Consider the following 14,150-nt stretch of genomic DNA (forward strand, 5'->3'; position numbering starts at 1 on the left):
GAGAGAGAGCAAGAGAACAATAGAGCCTGTTCCAATGCACAATAAGTGAAAGAAAGAAAGAAAGAAAGAAAGAAAGAAAGAAAGAAAGAAAGAAAGAAAGAAAGAAAGAAAGAAAGAAAGAAAGAAAGAAAGAAAGAAAGAAAGAAAGAAAGAAAGAAAGAAAGAAAGATCGTAGGAGGTGAATATACACACAGGTGTACAGTCGTGGTCAAAAGTTTTGAGAATGACACAAGTATTGGTCTTCACAAAGTTCGCTGCTTCAGTGTTATGAGATATTTCTGTCAGATGTTACTATGGTATACTGAAGTATAATTACAAGCTGTCACGATCGTCTTGAAGCGAAGTAGACCAATACGCAGCGTGTTGCACGAACATGGTGATCTTTATTATTGACAGCGATAAAAAGCACACTAAACAAAACAAATACACGACTCGTGAAGTCCACGGTGACACTGACCGAACACGGAACAAAAACCCACAAACACAAAGTGAAACACAGACAGTTAAATATGGCTCCCAATCAGAGACAACCAGCACACAGCTGACACTCGTTGCCTCTGATTGGGAGTCACTCAATCAAACATAGAAACAGACTAACTAGAACCCCCAACATAGACATAACCACATAGAACAAACACACTCTGGCTCAACAAATAGAGTCCATTAGCCAGGGTGTGACAGTACCCCCCCCTAAAGGCGCGGACTGCGACCGCGCCTCAAAAACGCAAAACAGGGGAGGGCTGGGTGGGCATACCTCCTCGGCGGCGGTTCTGGCTCCGGGCTTGCCCACCACCCTCCAATAAACCCCCCATAGCGCCCCTGGTCCGGTCTGGTCCCGCTGGCTGGAGCTGACCTGGACGTAGCAGGAGCGGCTAGCTTCAGCTCCGTTGTGGAGCCGTTGACCGGTACCTGATTAGGCACCGGTGACCCAGGCACGGGTTGTGCCGGACAGACGACGCGCACCCCTGGCTTGGCGCGCGAGGCAGGAAAGGACCGGACCTGGCTGACGATGCGCACCCCTGGCCTGGTGCGTGGAGCAGCCACGGGCCGGACCGGGCTGACGACTCGCACCCCTGGCTTTGTGCGTGGAGCCGGAACGGGCCTCACCGGACTGACGACTCGCACCCCTGGCTTGGTGCGAGTAGCAGGAACGTTCTGGACCAGGCTGACGACTCGCACCCCTGGCTTGGTGCGAGTGGCAGGAACAGGCTGGACCAGGCTGACGACTCGCACCCCTGGCTTGGTGCGAGTGGCAGGAACAGGCCGGGCCGGGCTGGCGACTCGCACCCCTGGCTTGGTGCGAGTGGCAGGAACAGGTCGGGCCGGGCTGGCGACGCGCACCGTCTGTTTGGTGCGAGTGGCAGGAACAGGCCGGGCCGGGCTGGCGACGCGCACCGTAGGTTTGGTGCGAGTGGCAGGAACAGGCCAGGCCGGGCTGGCGACGCACACCGTAGGTTTGGTGCGAGTGGCAGGAACAGGCCGGGCCGGGCTGACGACGCACACCGTAGGTTTGGTGCGTGGAGCAGGAACAGGCCGGGCGACGCACACCGTAGGCTTGGTGCGTGGAGCAGGAACAGGCCGGGCTGGGCTGGCGACGCACCCCGTAGGTTTGGTGCAGGGAGCAGGAACAGGCCGGGCCGGGCTGGCGACGCGCACCATAGGCTCGGTGCGGGAAGCAGGAACAGGCCGGGCCGGGCTGACGACACGCACCACAGGCTCGATGCGAGGAACAGGAACAGGCCGGACCGTACTGGGGACACACACCACTGGCCCTACGCAGGGATCAGGAACGGGCCGGGCCGGACCGGACTGGTAACACACCCCAGTACCTCTCGCCGTGCCTCCACACTTTCCCTCTCCTCTGTGACCAGTGGCCCACTTAACCTGGCGGCCTCCTCTGCACACCCGCTGGACCGCTCCATCGCGGCCTCCTACTGCCCCGTCGTCCACGTCGTGAGCCCCCCCCCCTAAAAAATTTCTGGGGGTCTCTCTTCCCCGTGGGCCAGGCCTCTATATTTCTCGCCCAACTCTCGCTCTCCTGCTTCCAACTCCAGCCATTCTGCTCCTCCTTAGGCTTGACCCAGTCGAGACTCTTCCTCCACTGTTCCCAAGTCCATCCACTCTGCTCTTTACAAGGCTGGACCCAGTCGAGGTTGCCACGGAGATCTGCAAGCGATTCCCCTGGCGATGGCTCCTGGACACGCTGCTTGGTCCAGTTTTGGTGGGTTTTTCTGTCACGATCGTCTTGAAGCGAAGTAGACCAATACGCAGCGTGTTGCACGAACATGGTGATCTTTATTATTGACAGCGATAAAAAGCACACTAAACAAAACAAATACACGACTCGTGAAGTCCACGGTGACACTGACCGAACACGGAACAAAAACCCACAAACACAAAGTGAAACACAGACAGTTAAATATGGCTCCCAATCAGAGACAACCAGCACACAGCTGACACTCGTTGCCTCTGATTGGGAGTCACTCAGTCAAACATAGAAACAGACTAACTAGAACCCCCAACATAGACATAACCACATAGAACAAACACACTCTGGCTCAACAAATAGAGTCCATTAGCCAGGGTGTGACACAAGCATTCCATAAGTGTCAAAGGCTTTTATTGACAATTACATTAAGTTTATGCAAAGAGTCAATATTTGCAGTGTTGAACCTTCTTTTTCAAGACCTCTGCAATCCGCCCTGGCATGCTGTCAATTAACTTCTGGGCCACATCCTGACTGATGGCAACCCATTCTTGCATAATCAATGCTTGGAGTTTGTCAGAATTTGTGGGTTTTTGTTTGTCCACCCGCCTCTTGAGGATCGACTACAAGTTCTCAATGGGATTAAGGTCTGGGGAGTTTCCTGGCCATGGACCCAAAAGGTTGATGTTTTGTTCCCCGAGCGTACTTAGTTATCACTGTTGCCTTATGGCAAGGTGCTCCATCATGCTGGAAAAGGCATTGTTCGTCACCAAACTGTTCTTTACCCCAGTCCTCAGCAGTCCAATCCCTGTACCTTTTGCAGAATATCAGTCTGTCCCTGATGTTTTTCATGGAGAGAAGTTGCTTCTTTGCTGCCCTTCTTGACACCAGGCAATCCTCCAAAAGTCTTCGCCTCACTGTGCGTGCAGATGCACTCACACCTGCCTGCTGCCATTCCTGAGCAAGCTCTGCACTGGTGGTGCCCAGATCCCGCAGCTGAATCAACTTTAGGAGACGGTCCTGGCACTTGCTGGACTTTCCTGGGCGCCCTGACACCTTCTTCACAATGATTGAACCTCTCTTCTTGAAGTTCTTGATGATCCGATAAATGGTTGATTTAGGTGCAATCTTACTAGCAGCAATGTCCTTGCCTGTGAAGCACTTTTTGTGCAAAGCAATGATAGCGGCACATGTTTCCTTGCAGGTAACCATGGTTAACAGAGGAAGAACAATGATTTCAAGCACCACCCACCTTTTAAAGCTTCCAGTCTGTTATTCTAACTCAATCAGCATGACAGAGTGATCTCCAGCCTTGTCCTCGTCAACACTCTCACCTGTGTTAATGAGAGAATCACTGACATGGTCCTTTTGTGGCAGGGCTGAAATGCAGTGGAAATGTTTTTTGGGGATTAAGTTCATTTTCATGGCAAAGAGGGACTTTGCAATTAATTGCAATTCATCTGATCACTCTTCATGACATTCTGGAGTATAAGCAAATTGACATCATCAAAACTGAGGCAGCAGACTTTGTGAAAATTAGTATTTGTGTCATTCTCAAAACTTTTGACCACGACTGTACTCAAGTGAAATGGAAGCAGGGCAGCACGTGTTGTGGGGGCCCCTGTGTACTCAATCCTCTGTATGTGCTTACAATGATGGATATGTGAACTGAATACACCACTGTCACACTGTCACACTGTCAAACTGTTACACTGTCACACTGTCACACTGTCAAACTGTCACACTGTCACACTGTCACACTGTCAAACTGTCACACTGTCACAATGTCACACTGTCAAACTGTCACACTGTCACACTGTCACACTGTCAAACCGGAGAAGGGCCACAGAACTGTGTCTCTCAGTGAAAATAATGCTGATGTCATTTGCCTGCAGGTTGGGTGAAAGGCACATGGAGCCAAATTATGTCTACTGAGAGGAAACTATGTTAATAAATAGTGATGATAACATAGCAACGAGTAAACATGTTCTATATCATAATATTCTAAGCGTTGATTCGGGTTGGGCCGGCCGGGGCTTATGGTTTGCGCAACATTGTAACCTATGTTTGAGACCAATGCGTGGCAGTGGCTGTGTGAGAAGGGGGCACACACCCCTCCTGCCGACCCCTTCCTAAGTTTGGGAACCACCGTAGAAGGCTATTCTGAATTATTTCATTTCTTTCTGAACAGACAACAGTAATTGTATAACTTTGGCACATATATCTCCCGAGTGGCGCAGTGCCAGTGGCGTAGTGGTCTAAGGCACTGCATCGCAGTGCTAGCTGTGCCACTAGATATCCTGGTTCATAGCCGGCGGTGACCGGGAGACCTATGGGGTGGCGCACAATTGGCCCAGCGTCGTCCAGGGTAGGGGAGGGTAATGGCCGGCAGGGATGTAGCTCAGTTGGTAGAGCATGGCGTTTGCAACGCCTGGGTTGTGAGTTCGATTCCCATGGGGAGCCAGTATAAAAAATAAATAATGTATGCACTCACTAACTGTAAGTCGCTCTGGATAAGAGCGTCTGCTAAATGACTAAAATGTAAATGTATATTTCAATTTATATGGGGTGCTGCAATTCCTTCAGAACCCTTTGAGCTTGGCTATGATTCTAGCAGTGGTTCTCAATCTGTGGGGTGAGTCGGCAGGAGAAGGCTTATAATTTAGCCACAGAGGATCAATAGCTTATTTATTTTTTATCGTCAAACAGTGGATTGTAGCCCAATAACAAGGTATAACCTACAGTGGGGAACGCGTGGCAAATGTATCAGTGAACACACAACATGCAGACAAAACAGGCCTTTCGCAATATTTAAAACACAATTGAGGGAAAACACAGGTTGGAAAGCAAATGGCTCCTGCTGAAAAGAGAAGACTCTAATCTGTATGCTGTAGACTACCAAAATACTTGATCAACTTCCAAAAATTGTTTTAGAGCGCATCTGCTATCACCAGCGAGTGAGCTGCACATCATTGGGTGAGTCAGTGAAACTGGAAAACATAATTTCCTCTTCATATTGTAGCCTACAATATGTGTCTCTCCACACATCTAGGCCTAGGCTATTGATGGATTCAAGACAAGGTCGTTTTTATTGATCTCAGATTCTCAGTTTGTCCGTGTCAAAGTATCCTGTCATTTCGATCATTCGTGCATATTAGAAAAGATTCTGCCAAAGTCTCCAGTCATGTAAAATGACATACAGTTGCATGAAATGCGTATATAAAAGGCCAATTGTTTCCCATGTGTGCAACTTCTGTAAGTAAGTAAGTGCCTCTACTCTACTGCTCTATGTCACTACTCAAATGCGATGAAATGCATGCAATGCATTATTATCAAGGTGTTTTCTTTCTTCTCATGGTTCCGGTACCTCAGAACTCTCGAGGTCAATCCCCCTCTCGCGCTCACATTTTGTTTCGGCACTTACCGATTTTACAAATTAAGCACTGCGTATCAGACACTGTATAGTTTACTGTCCAAATAGAGTTTGATTCTGAATTAAATAGGCAGCCTATAGCCTATGTTTGTAGTAAACCTACATGCATCCTATTTTTATTGTAGTCTCATTTGTGCTTCTTCAAACGATCTACATGTCTGGGTGGCAGCAGAGAGCTCCAAGTGATGCTGAGTTTCGAAACTGCGATTCGTCACAGACAGAACCGCTAGCTGGGCGGAGAAAATAACCTCGCTAGCACACTGCCACTGTTCCTACCACTTCAAACCGCGCCGGCGAGAGAGAGTCGCTTAATGCAAGAGAAGTAGAAGAGGGGCAAAAACCTAAACGAGAGTCATCCTAAAACCGGAAAAACATCATTACAACGTGTTACAACTTGCAGTTCCTATCTTTCTGCGCTGTTGCATCCGGCTTATTTGGGATTGCTGCAGCGTATTTGTTTGCAGTTGTGAGACAAAATTCAACTTCTGCCTCTTCTGATAGGGGTTTCGTTTCTGTTTTCTGTAGTTGTCAAAGCGGAATGAATGACAAAGACAAAGGCTGATGTTAATTCGCCAACTCACTTTGTCTCGCCCAAGGAAAGGAGACACAGGCACAAAATGGAAAGCGGGACGGAGAGCGCGGACAGCGGGCAGGCGCAGCCCCATCAACAGCACCAGTTCGAGCAACAGCCCGTAGTGCAGTCCATCCAAGTGAACGAGAAGAAAAAGATCAACCGGGCTCCGTCACCCGCCAGACCCAAGGATGTGCCTGGATGGTCCCTCACCAAGATCCGGGGAGGCATCGGTACACCAACACTGAGCGTTAAACCAGGATCCATACATTTAGGCAGCCGGGTGTCCAGGCGTAGTCCGGGTAGCGGGAAAGAGACCAAATCAGAGAAAGGAAAACTGCCGGGGAAATCCACACTATCGGTTGCCAGTGCTCAGAAGGGCGGCAGTAAATCGATGAAAGGTGGTCGGAAGAAGGTGTCCGATGCAAGAAACGCCTCGGACGACCTGAGCAAAGACTCTGGTTGCGCCGCGGGCAAGCTGTCGCCAACGGATAGCAGTTCCGAGATCTCCGATTGCGCCTCGGAGGAGAATAAAGTCTCCACCGACGCTCTGAGTAGTGACACCGAATCCAGCAGCCGAGGCGGGGGGCCTGAGGGCGAGAAATCGAGTACGGACTGCGGAGATGGGCCACCGGATAGGGGTACTCGTGGTGACCATCATGCCAAGACCCCCGTAGATAAGGACCGACTCTCCCTGGGAGTGGAGACCGGGGAGGGGAGCATTTCTCCGGGGGATGAACGGTCTCTCACCTCGTTCGACAGCCGGGTGCCTACCAGCACATCCCTGGCTTTCTCCGACCTGACAGAAGAGTTCATGGACGGCATGCATGAAGAATTTGTTAGGGAAATCGAGGAACTGAGATCAGAAAACGATTACCTAAAAGTAAGCATATTTTTTCCAGATTTGCTACAGACATTCCTCCCTCCGTTTGCTCTTATTTGTGAAAGTAAAAAGGTTTAAAAAATGTTTTTTTTAAAAGCTCTCCAATAACAGTTCTGTAAGAGATGAAGCCGGAGTTACTATTTTCATTGGTTCATCAGAAACAAACCTAATATATTTATGCATAATCACTGTTCTGCACTTCAGGATAAAAGCAGGGAAATCCATGCAAACCCAAATTGGCCACATAGCCAGCCAACAACATCTTGAGTGCATAATTGATTACTCCCCCCTCCCTCTTTTCAAAAAACAACAACAAAATACCACAATTTGAAGGCACAGAGACTTCAGGGGTGGTCAGTGTTATTTCTGAATTCAAACTCAATGTTGCCTCAGCTGTTGTGTTCACTGCTCAAGATGGTCAGGTGGTGAATGCCCAAGACATCAGAGGTGGTCGGACATGCAGGTGGTTGTAGGGTGCCAATCCGTTACGCACTGGAGGATTACAGTGACCACCTTAACTAATTGTATTTTGTCATCCAATATTATCATTGACATGCGTCACGGAGACTGGCTCAGTGGGAGAGGTTCAATAATTAATTGGATTATCCTACAGGCCTGTGCACTAAGACGCACCACAACGGTTTATCCAAACAACGTCTAGGTTACCATTAGCACATTTGATTTAATATTTAACTGGTCTGGGAAAGCAATATTACGATTATTATGGTGTACATATGCCTTATAGACTACTAGGCTATGCGGTGGTCATCTAAGATGGCCCATCTAAAGAAGGCAGTTTACTAGGACAGTCCACTGTGCATGAATGTGTAATGCACATTTCCACAACAATAATGATCATGTAAGGTTTTTGGTTAATTTCAGACCATAATCATCAAATCCATCTTACTGGTTAATTACCATAAACAGCAATGGGGTGTCACATTATTTTTCTTAAGTCTAATTATGCGTAGAAATTAGGTCATGCGTGCAGCCATAGTAGTACCAGAGCGCGACATCTTTATTTATTAATCCCGTGCTTTCTCTCCTGTCTTCGGCACGCCTGTCTGACTAGTGCAGCTGTTTTCTCGGGGTAGCCTGCGTCGTACAGATGCTACAGTCGAGAGCGCCAACTGTCCTCAATCCACACACTATTGTTTATACCGGGGCCGCACCACGTGACGCTGCTCTGCAGTGGGTGACCCACATTCCCCTGGCAGCCCTCTCCGCATATTAGCAATGCGATAAAAGGCTTCTATTTACTACTACTACTACTACTACACACTTCTCCCACCACCACCCTTATAAATACTTTATCTGCCTTATTACTATGCCTCTGACAGGGGGGTTGTAGGATTTGGGTTAATGCCTCTTCAACCGTGTTGTTATGTAAGTAGTAGTAGGGAATGCTAGGGCAACCCCCCTAAGGCTTTTTGGGTTTGATTTAAATCATACCTTGGCATTGTTATTATACACCTTTATATCAGCTGGGCAAAGTTCAGTTCTGTATTAATCTGTGTTCTGCACTGGTTTGCCCCTGAACTGGTAATGTAGGCGATGGGGTTGTTAATGCTACATTCTTACTGCAGTGGGCAAAATCAGGGTCACACACAGTGTTTCTTGGTAGTCTTATCTACTTTAAAACTAAAGTATACACCTCATTCACATGGTTATGGGCTTAAAAAAAGAAGACCCCTGTTCCATGTCAGATATAGAGTTGAAATGTATTCAATTTTGAGTTTGCATCCCAATATTACACTTTATATACATCACAGTAGACTGAAATATAACAAAACTGTTTGACACCGAAACACTGGATTTTAGGCGTATACATCCTGCTAAGGACATACTAATGAAGAGGGTGTTGATGATGACTCTGATGATCTGATGCTGACATATACTCTATAATAATAATTATAATGAGTATAATGATTGCACTAGCTCATCAAGACCCCGTATATGGTAGGCAACCATTTTCAACCATTCTCACCCCTCCTCTCCTCCACCCTTCCCCCATCCTCTCTCCCCAGGATGAGATGGAGGAGCAGCGCTCGGAGATGTTGGAGATGAGGGACATGTACATGGAGGAGGATGTGTACCAGCTGCAGGAGCTGAGGCAGCAGTTTGAGCAGGCCAACAAGACCTGCCGCATCCTGCAGTATCGCCTCCGCAAGGCCGAGAGACGCAGCCTCCGCGTGGCCCAGACGGGACAGGTGGACGGGGAGCTCATCCGTACCCTGGAGCAGGACGTCAAGGTGAATCTGGAATGGAGAGCGTGTGTGTGTGTGTGTATGCCTTCATTGACTTCGATGGGCAGCCAAGATGATGTGTGTGTGTGTGCGTGGATGTGCGTGTGTGTGTGTGTGTGTGTGTGTGTGTGTAAGGCTATGCATAAATCATATATGTCAGCAACACAAACAGAAACTTGAAGAGAGACTGAACTTTGGGTAATTGCTAGCATTTAGGTCCTTGCAGGCTTTTGGAAACTTCAAAGAAGGGGGGTATGACATAACAGGTCATAGGACAAAGGTTACATTTGGCTTTAAATGCATACGTTCACACACCATTGATGGGATTTGTTGTTAATGGAGACAGTGTGGGTTGTTGGTCTTCCTATTGAACTGAGGCTATGGTTACACATCCCAAATTCACAGCCGTCTGTGATCCATTTCCATGTGACAGAAGCACAATGTGGTCTTTCTCAGGAGTCCAGGAAGGAGGGAAGAGAGGGGAGGGGAGAGAGGAGGGTAATGATGTCATCCCCTGAAGGCAGGCCCTGTTGCCACTGTCCCTCACTAAAAACGGTCCAGTTGTATATCTTTAAAAAAAGAGAAAGAAAGAAACAGGTGAAAAAAATCATCCCTTCTTTCTGGCAAGCTAAGATTGTGCCTCTGTGCTGAGTCAGGGGAATAAGGATTCGGTCTCGCTCCCGAGTTGAGTCCTCAGCAGCCAATCGGGGCGCAGCGGGAGGGCGCAGGGTCTACGGGCCGGGGGAAGCCAGTCAAAGAAGGCCATTAACACAGGAAACCAAAAACAAACCACAGGGTTGTGAGCCCGGCTTCCTCGGCCTCCCCTCTCCGTCTCCCTCTCTGTATTCTTAAACAGCTAGGCCCAGTCTCTCAACACATACCTGATTGTTTCTCCTGGCTACCAACTAAACCAGGTCAAATTTCGCAGCCCTGTTCCCTCACACTGGGTTTAAACACTCCCATGCACTCCAGACTCCGTGAGGCTGGCTGTGCTCTTAGAAAGTAGGGGTTATTCAAGCACAAACCAAGCACTGGAGGAAGGAAATGTGTCTTGACATGTTTGAGAGGATTTGGGCAGTATTCCAGGTGATATTTGAGATCTGTCCTGTACTAGCCATTGTATACCCTCTTTAACTTGTCAGCAAGAACACACTACTTTCTGTTTGTGGCTCAGCAATGAGTTATTGAACAGTTAGTTCGTATTATGTATGTTACATTCAGTAAATACAGGTAGTTTCAACACATTGGGGTAGGTTCCTTAGATGAAAATAACTACTTTGTGGCTATGGTCAGTCTTTATTAGTCACACAGTACTCAACTAACATGATCACATAAAATAACATACTGTAAGCTGATAGGGCTGTACTAGTAGGGATACACTTTAAATTGGCTTAACATAATTATTGCTCTCTCTCCTTGTCCTTGTTCCCTTGTGACATACACAGTAAGCTGTTCCCACTTCCTGTTGCATCCTGCCCTGCAGCGCTCGCAGGGGGAGGGGTGCGTGTGTGTGCACTGCATGCATTTTTGCGTGCGCATACAAGTGTGTGTGTGTGATATCTGGAGATGGTCGTGGGATTCTCCTGGTCACTTCCTGTCCTTTCTGACCCACTGTCCTAATTCCAGAGCTATGAAACATAGGAAATGGAAAACAGTGAGGTCTTCCATGTCACTGGATATGTGCTAAGGGATATACTAGATGTCAGTAGGATATAGAATTAGTCTCTCATTACACTGTATGGGTCCGTCGGTTTTCTTCAGGGCAGCTAGCCTAATGTATATTCATTCCATAAACAACATCTCTCCCAGCTTGGATGTTATGATGCTACAGTATAGTCATTGTTTGCTGGGGAAACTGACTGAGGTATTTCATTTCTAGTCAAAGGCACAGTCTCTCCCACATTGCCTGTGATCTGTGATGGGGTGGGGTGTGAAAGATACCATATCCTTCCCCTCTTAGCTTCACATACTGTATATAGGATGAGTGGGCTGAGCTTCTGTGCACTCCTGCATAGCAACAGCCGTGTTGCAGTATGGTGTGATGTGACATATAGGGAGGAAAAGTAAGGGTTGTTGAGATATGGAGACAGAGCGAGAGAGAGGGTGGATCCCCTCTCTCTCCTCTATCTCCTTCTCTCCATCCCTCTCTCAGCAGCAGATAATGGCTTGGCAGCAGTAACAGCAGCATCCTGGAGATACACATAGAAACCGTCTCCATGTGTCTGCCAGGCATGCCCGGATCAGAGAGCCGATTGGCTGACTCAGGGAGTTTCAGGAAGTGTTGTTGGTCCTGTGCCTGCTCAGAATGGCACTAGCAGGAGCGTGTGTGGATGCCCACCATGTGGATTATACTGTAACCACTAAACAACTGTCATGCAGGGTTCTGCTCTTTCACTGCTAAAGAGCATTTTATAGATAGACAGAAGGGAAGAAGATTATTATTTTCAGTTTCTAGAGGCTGCAACAGGAAGGATAACAACTAGATGATAGTTACAGAAAAGTGCACCAGTTGGATGAGTCTGTTAGCTGATACTGCAATACTAGATCCTATCATGATTTAAATGGCTAAGCTAGATGGTATGTACTCAATACTTTCATAGAGTATGCTCTCCTTTGTAAACACTTCTTAGCTGATTAAAGTAGAAAATACAATATCTCTCCAAGGTAATTTACAGGATGGCCTTGGCTATGGGCCCTAGTCAAAAGTAGTGCACTACATAGGGAATGTGGTGCCATTTGAGACGCAGACATGGCCGATGCTTTACACACTCCCCCCTCCTGTGCTTATTGCCAACATGCAAAACGCTGATGAAAAAATCTACAGGGAAGTCATTGTTAAACGGCGGGTGGAAGAACAGCTGTGATAGTGTTGACAGGCAGGATCAGAGGGGGAACAGGGTGCTGCTTCAGCTAACACACATATGCACCCATGCAGACACACACATATGCGCGTACACACACACAAACACACACCAACTAACCCACCCTCAGACATACAAAATATTCTCTATCACACACACACTCACCCACAAAAACATGAAAGTAGGGAAAGAGACCCTTTTGATGGGTGAATGTCTCTTTTTAATTTGGTATGTGTGTACAATGGGCCACAGAGAATAGAGGGTATCTCAAGTGCAGGGTGTGGGTAGGAGGGAGGCTGATAGACGTTAGTAGTTTGAAGGCTGGGACTTGACTATAATGTACCAGTCATGCAAGACCTTCTGTATGCCATTCACATCCTCTAGCTCTCCAGCTGGGGCCTCGCTCACCAATGCTAAAACTGCTAGTACGGTGACCCTAGACACTGATCTTGGTTCAGTTTTTTATTTTCCCAATAATGGTTAAGGTTAGGGGTTGGGGATGGGAAGGCGATCCTAGATCTGTATCTAGGGGAAACTTCAACCACGGAGTGCTAAAATCCATGTGTTTCACCTTTACATATCAAAGCATGATCTTTTATTGGAAGGCAAAGGCAGACAAAGCAGTGTATGGAAAGAGGCTGAACAGCAAGAGGAAGGGGGGAATCTAGTAAATGTGGTAAGTTAACAGGCTGTTAATAAAGACTGTTGTATACTGTAAAGGGGCCGATCACCATATAGCACCAGTCTAAAAACATAACCTGGAAACCTCCCAGAACGATAATGAAGGAGAGCATTGATTTGATCTGCCTGTCTTTTTCTCCCTTCTAAAGTATGGAGAAGAGAAAGGGACAGAATGAGAGAAGGAGGGGAAGACAGAAAAAATAGTGCAAGAAGAGATAGAAAGAGATTGTGTGTGTGTGTGTGTGTGTGTGAGAGAGAGAGAGAGAGAGAGAGAGAGAGAGAGAGAGAGAGAGAGAGAGAGAGAGAGAGAGATGAATTTGATTGTGATGGGGAACTGGGCGGTTGGTCCACTCTCAGAGTGGGCAGCACAGAGGGGCATTGTGGTTCCCAGCTGCACATTGGCTCTGGTTAAGGGCCAGAGAGAATCCCCCAATTCTGACACACATGCACACACTCACTCGCACACACAAACAAACACACAGACGCACGCACGCACGCACACACATATTCAAACACACTCATACACACACACACACAGAAGCCTTGTTTGCTCTGACCCCCTTCCTCCTTTAATGAGATCAGCACTGTACCCCACTCCACACTGCACCAAAAGACTCCCATCCCATGCTATGATGTTGCAGAGGTAGAAAAATAGAGAGAGAGAACATTAAATAATAATAATAGTAATATTGTGCCTTAGATATCATTATGTTATATTAACATTTTGAATGATACAATGCTTTCAGCACAATTGACATAAAGATGACAATCCACTCAGATGTTTTGGATGTATTTCCTATCTATCGTATGAATAGAGCACCCTTGACACCTCCTTTCATTATAAACAATTATAACCAGGCAGCTGGGTTTGCATTTGGATTGAACAACCTGTCAGTGCCCTGGTGATATACAGTCACCAACACAAACACACACACACGTTGTTGTTGGTCCAACAGAACATCATACACTCATCTGGATAGTGTCTGTGTTGATCCCCAACTGCGTTTAATGCTCTTCCAACCCCTCAGGGGAACATACAGTACCAGTTAAAAGTTTGGACACACCTACTCATTCAAGGGTTTTTCTTTATTTTAAAAATGTTCTACATTGTAGAATAATAGTGAAGACATCAAAACTATGAAATAACACATATGGAATCATGTAGTAACCAAAAAAGTGTTAAACAAATCAAAATATATTTTATATTTAAGATTCTTCAAAGTAGCCACCCTTTGCCTGGATGACAGCTTTTCACACTCTTGGCATTCT

At 47.2% G+C, this 14,150-nt stretch overlaps 1 protein-coding gene across 1 annotated transcript in view; it reads left to right on the forward strand.

Moving 5' to 3' along the window:
* Positions 1–6,181: 6,181 nt before the first annotated feature.
* The window catches only part of LOC311148250 (microtubule cross-linking factor 2-like), a gene marked incomplete at both ends in the record, with an annotated part of 73,781 nt that continues 65,812 nt past the window's right edge, over positions 6,182–14,150 (forward strand). The window contains 2 exons of the mRNA XM_084185153.1: positions 6,182–7,093; positions 9,121–9,345. Of these exons, the coding sequence (XP_084041279.1) occupies positions 6,182–7,093; positions 9,121–9,345 (1,137 nt within the window). The remainder of the gene's footprint in view (positions 7,094–9,120; positions 9,346–14,150) is intronic.

This window comes from Coregonus lavaretus (assembly GCF_964263955.1).
Source record: "Coregonus lavaretus genome assembly, chromosome: 20".
Taxonomy (NCBI): Eukaryota; Metazoa; Chordata; class Actinopteri; order Salmoniformes; family Salmonidae; genus Coregonus; species Coregonus lavaretus.